We start from the raw sequence: 6,011 nt of genomic DNA, 5'->3' as shown, positions 1-6,011 counted from the left end.
CCACAATAAGATTTTACTCAATGCAATAAAAACCTATAAAGACGTATTAAAACATAAAGCAATGTAATAATTCACCTTCAACAATTAGGTGTTATATATAGAGATATGGAAGAGTGAAACTACGAGTTTGGAAACGTATAATGACTTATTAAAAGCATAAAACAATGTAACAATTCACCTCCAACAATTAGATGTTAAGTTTTATTTTCTGCATGGGTTGGGCATGACCCATAACTTATTTAGTTCATTTTGAGTTAACATAAGTTTGTTGAATTGGTGAATGCAAATGATATTATCATTATTATTATTTTAATAATATATTTATTTAGCTAGAATTTTTTTATGATTTAAAAAATTAAATTTTATGTTCTTTTGACATTAAAAAAAGTTACATCAAAAATTGGTGAAGGGTATGCGTTTTATGTAATAAAATAATGAAGACCAAATAATGAAATTATCACCACCCAGCGACAAGTTATATGCTTGGTCACCTTGCTTATGTTTTTAATGGAAGGTGATAGAGTCATAAATCCTAATTCAATGTTATGTGTATGGAGTGACAAATTATAGTTTAATTATCATTTTTTAATACATTTGTTCCTTTGTTTCCATTCATTGAAGATAGTGTCATTCATTATATTAGATTATGAATATTTTGTGAACTTGCTATTGGATGGCTTAAAAGTAGCAGGAGGAATAAACTACATAGATAAAAAAGATATGTACATAACATCCATATCAAACATGGCTGTCTCATTGTGAATGCTATTAATATTTTTAATTGAATGATTCCATTCCATCATGCATCAAGAAGAGTAGAGAAATTGTCAAAAGCATAAAGTACCTCCAATTAATGGGATGTGTCAAATGTTGCCATAATAGGCACTCCCTATGGTCTTATGATAATGCTCAAATAGACACCTTAATGAATTATGAACTACATGAGTAGATCAATGGTGTTGATTCTAATAATGGGTTTAAAAGTATTTCACAAGAATCTATTTACTTATCATAAAATAGTTAATTACATAAATTAGTTATTTTTAAAATTATTATAAATTTTATTATGTAAAGTAAAAATATTTAAAATAATTTTTAGATTATATATATGAATTCAATACTCAAAAAAATCGAATTATTTAAATAATACTTGTCACAATTAAAACAAATCTCTAACTGATTTCAACATATTAAAAAAACATATCGCAAATATATGAGAGTTGCTTGCATATGAGACTACGAAAAACAAATTCTAAAAACATAACATATGAGACTTACTTGCATACGAGACTACGAATTTCAACATATTAAAAAAACATATTGCAAACATATGAGAGTTGCTTGCATATGAGACTACGAAAAACAAATTCTAAAAACATAACATATGAGACTCACTTGCATACGAGACTATGAATTTCAACCTATTAAAAAAACATATTGCAAACATATGAGAGTTGCTTGCATATGAGACTACGAAAAACAAATTCTAAAAACATAACATATGAGACTTAATTACGAAAAACACATTAACAGAAAAAGGAAATTCAAAAAACATTTAATGTGATGATCAATGTCCACTTCAATTTCCTCCTTTTTTGGTCCCACTGATCTTCGACGCGAAAGGAAAATATAATAAATTCAAGTTAAACAATAAAACTCACATGTTATTCAGTGTTCTTTGAAGGGATTCAATATAATAAGTTCAAGTTAAACAATAAAACTGCGATATAGATTCCCAAACAACATAATCTAATTCCTCCCTAATACACACATGTATGATCTTGGCTTAGAGCAGGGTTTTCTTCTTTATAATAGGACAGATAGACGTTTAAGTAAATATCCCCATGACCACCATGAATGCCATTTCTTTTATAACGATGAGTTGCAGGTTTGTGAGATCGATTATATGCAGCTGAAATTTACAAGGTTTATAGTGGATCGATTATATGCAGCTGAAAGTTACAAGGTTTATAGTGGAGATTAAATTCTAAATTTAAGTGTGATGGCTAATCCATTGATTGTTAAAACTGTAAATTGGTGATCAAATCTTGGGATCGTTGTGATGATTAGATCTTCAGATCTAAAAATGGCAGATCTAATTTTTAACAAAACTAAAGAAACCACTCAAAGCCAAATGTCTAAAGTCTATAGAAATAAGAAATAGCTTAAGCTGCAGAGCAGCACAGTAATTAACATGCCATGAACAATACAAACCATACTGCAAACCCCAAGTCTGTAAAAACTATAACCTTTATTTAGGAGTACCACGTACAGTAGTCTCTATGACACTACAGGACCATACATTGGGTCTGATGAAATATACATATCATATGATATACTGGACTTATCAGACACCAGCTGGAGAGACTCGTACTATTGAAGAGACTAAATCAGGTGTGGCAGGTACAAGTACCACACTGGCAGTTGGGCCCGCACTTGCAATCATTTTCCAGAGATACATCTGCACCATATCTGTTTACAGCGAATTCAAATATATGGAAAATTTTTCGCTCTAAAACCATGAAATAAAATTAATAACAATTACTCTGAACAAAACGGTACCCCATCTCATAGCTTGTCTTCACAATACCATCCATCTGGAATCCTTTCTTGCTGTGGAACAAAACAATCCAAAGAAACAAACTTAGGCATACGACTCAACTACTCTGTGCGAGGAGCGTGGAGCAGTGGTGATCTGTTGCCACACCACCTTTTTAGTATCAGGAAGGACAGGTAATTTAATTTGCACATCCACGGCCAGCACTTCACGATTGGATAGACTGTAGCACGTCTCCTGCCACCCCATCTCCTCCTCTACCACCACTTCGTCTCCATCTTTCTTGTATTTGATGCGTATCTCAGTTGATTCTTGCAAGTCAAACAACCCGCGAACATATTCTGCCAACTCTGAAAAAGAGATAGCGGGAGGGTCTACGGATTTCTTGCGAACCACTAAACGCCGAGTGAAGCCGTCGGAGTCTACGAACTGACACCATTATGTATCAATAAAACGAAAATATCATGTAAATTGAATTAAAGGGATCCATTGAGTCCTGAAAAGGAATTAAATGACACGAAAAACACAGAAAAGTCGAGCTATTGCTGACCTTTATCACGCCATGCTCCATAGCGCTGAGTTTTCTCCACAAAATGAGAGGGGATGCACTAAATCTGATGATTCTTTGGACATGGTGTTCCAAGAAATATATAGATTCTTTGGGTCACCAGCTGTAAATAGACCCATTATAGTTATTGTACATTAAAGATGTCGAATCACATTTTACTTTAATAAGTGGCCGACTCATGATGTTAACTATAAATTATTTATTATATCTTGGCAGCACTCAAACATCATCAAGGATTTGACATGTATATATATTAGAGTTAATGCTAGATAAGAAGGTGAGAAGTATCTAACAAAAGAAATTCAATTATATTTGTGGATATACTAAAGTGAAACCTGTAAAGACTTATTGAGACTTGTTGAGTTGGGAAACCTATAAAAACTAAGCTTAGAATAATGTAACAATTGGCATCCAACCATTAAAAATTGATATCTATTTTCCACAGGGTTTGAGCATGACCCATAATTTATTTAGGGTATTTATATTCTTCACCGCTATTTCTGATTACAGCCAGATCACTGAGATATAAAAAAAAAATTAAAAAATAAAAAATTAATATTTATATTCTTCACCACAATCAGAAATTATGTAGTAAAGCCAGGCCCATTATAGTTATTGTACATTAAAGACATCAAATCATTTTTTACTTTAACAAGTGGCCGATATCATGATTTTAAATAACTTATTTACTAAATTTGGCTCGGTAAAATTAACATAGCAACACTCAAACCACTAAATCTGATGATTCTTTGGACATGGTGTTCCAAGAAATATATAGATCACCAGCTGTAAATGAATAATGGGGAAGTGAAAAAGTGCACTGCGCACTTTGAAATTGGAATTTTACATGCTCATTAACTTTTCGTTTAGTATTTATATTCTGATTACAGTATTTATATTCTGAGCACATTGAAATTGGAATCTTACATGTTCATTAACTTTTCTTTTAGTATTTATATTCTGATTACAGACAGACAGGTAACTGAGATCAATTTTCTCTTTTTAATATTTATATTTTTCACCACTATTTCTGATCATTGCAGATAATGTAGTAAGACCCATTATAGTTATTGTACATTAAAGATGTCGAATAACATTTTACTTTAATAAGTGCCCGATATCATGATTTTAATAATAAATTATTTATTAAATCTGGCTGGGTAAAATTAACATAGCAACACTCAAACATCATTAAGGATTTGACATATATATATATTAGAATTAGTGCTCGATAAGAAGGTGAGAAATATCTAACAAAGGAAATTCAACTATGTTTTTGGATATGTTAAAGTGAAACCTGTAAAGACTTATTGACTTGGGAAATCTATAATGATTTATTGAAAGGTTAGAACAATGTAACAATTCACCTCCAACAATTAAATCTTGAGATTTATTTTTGACATAGTTTGAGCATGATCCATAATTTATTTAGGGCATTTTATGTTTTAATTTAAGTTTATTGAGTTGGTGAATGTAAAAGATATGAGTTAGTGGGTTTAAGTACTTATAGACAATTCACTATGCACAAGGGTAAAAGAGGGGAACATGAAAAAGGGGAAGCTCATAGGCTCCTAGTGAGCAATAGGATTGTTGAGAGGGAAGGAAAATATATAAGGACCCAGAGAATTGAAGTAGAAAATAATCTCTAGTGATAGCCCGACTGAGAAACCCATGAGGCTTGCTGACTCATAACGAAAGAGGACAACTCTAATGATAACCCCACTAAAAATCCCATGAGGCTTGCTAACTAATAATCACATAACAATGGTTGTGCCTTACAAGGCCCATAAATCCACTAGAGACTATATTGGTTGATAACTTCCTCAAGGTGGAGGCACCCAGGGCTAGTGGACTGATAACACTTAATGGCAGTGCCATGGGATTGGGTTGAGAACACAAGTGTAAGTTTCACTAAGAAGCTGCTAGAGAAGTGCATTCTTATTCCTTCAGAGGTAACATAGCTGATAAACCATCCATGTTATTAAATATATATCTCCCTCTCTCCACATTTGAATTGAGGCTCTCTGTGTCCAAGTCCCTAGAGATGTTAGGATGTTGTATTATAAGTCCCTCTCGGTAAAAGACATTGTTCCCTGCCTAATGTGAAATCATTGAATAACTAGTGGGAGAAGGCAGTGTGGCCTTGAAACACTTGATTTCCATTGATGATATTGGTTTAATCCCCTGAATGCATGATGGTAGTATGTGAATGAAGTGATTCATTATGTTTATTTGATCTTGATAGCTAGTGGGTGGAGGTGAGGGAACCTCGAGACACCCTACTTCAGTTGATAATATTGGTTTAAAATTCCTCTAGAAGCACTCTACCTCAAACTCTGGAATCTCGCTCGGGGGTGACAACTGCTAGAAAGACTTGGCTGCCCCTTCTTTATGGTTGGGTGGAGAGTAAGTCCCAATCTCAATTGTTGAGCACATTTTAATAAGATAAGTATTCTAAAGCCTTTGTGCATTGATTGTTATGCATATGTTTAATGTGTTGGGTTTAATGCCTATGATGATATTGGTTCACTGTGCTCGTTTAATGCTTGTGATATAATGAGGAATGTGAATTCCTATACAATGTTAAACTTTTGTGCTATGGATGGGGGATGGTTCATTCTTTTAATACTGATGTATCTTTGTTTACTTATATTTCATGTGTGATTATTATATGTTGGCACAAAGTTATTAATTGCCTAGATTAAGGGCCAAGGATGTGAATATGGCATGACAATGTATTGCAGGTGCTTTGAATATGTTTATAGGAATATGCTTATTCTTGTGTTCATTCGAGGCTCAAAAGTTGGCTTAAAAGATTGTGCGTGTAGAGAAGGGAATATTTATGGTAATTAAAAGAAGGTTTGGGTTATAAATGAATTAACTATC

At 32.8% G+C, this 6,011-nt stretch overlaps 1 protein-coding gene across 1 annotated transcript; it reads right to left on the bottom strand.

The window, feature by feature from the left end:
* Positions 1-2,234: 2,234 nt before the first annotated feature.
* On the bottom strand, positions 2,235-3,214 carry LOC149235940 (uncharacterized). Its single transcript, XM_089461483.1, has 3 exons — positions 3,108-3,214; positions 2,563-2,986; positions 2,235-2,472 (listed from the first exon to the last, which is right to left on the bottom strand). The coding sequence occupies exons 1-2, from the start codon at positions 3,126-3,128 to the stop codon at positions 2,645-2,647; spliced, it is 363 nt and encodes a 120-aa protein (XP_089317609.1). The 5' UTR covers positions 3,129-3,214; the 3' UTR covers positions 2,235-2,472; positions 2,563-2,644.
* Positions 3,215-6,011: the final 2,797 nt, after the last annotated feature.

This window comes from Pinus tabuliformis, chromosome 8 (genome assembly GCF_031772625.1).
Source record: "Pinus tabuliformis cultivar Carrire ecotype Pingquan chromosome 8, CPIR1, whole genome shotgun sequence".
NCBI lineage: Eukaryota > Viridiplantae > Streptophyta > Pinopsida > Pinales > Pinaceae > Pinus > Pinus tabuliformis.
This window is presented reverse-complemented; position numbering and strand designations above follow the sequence as displayed.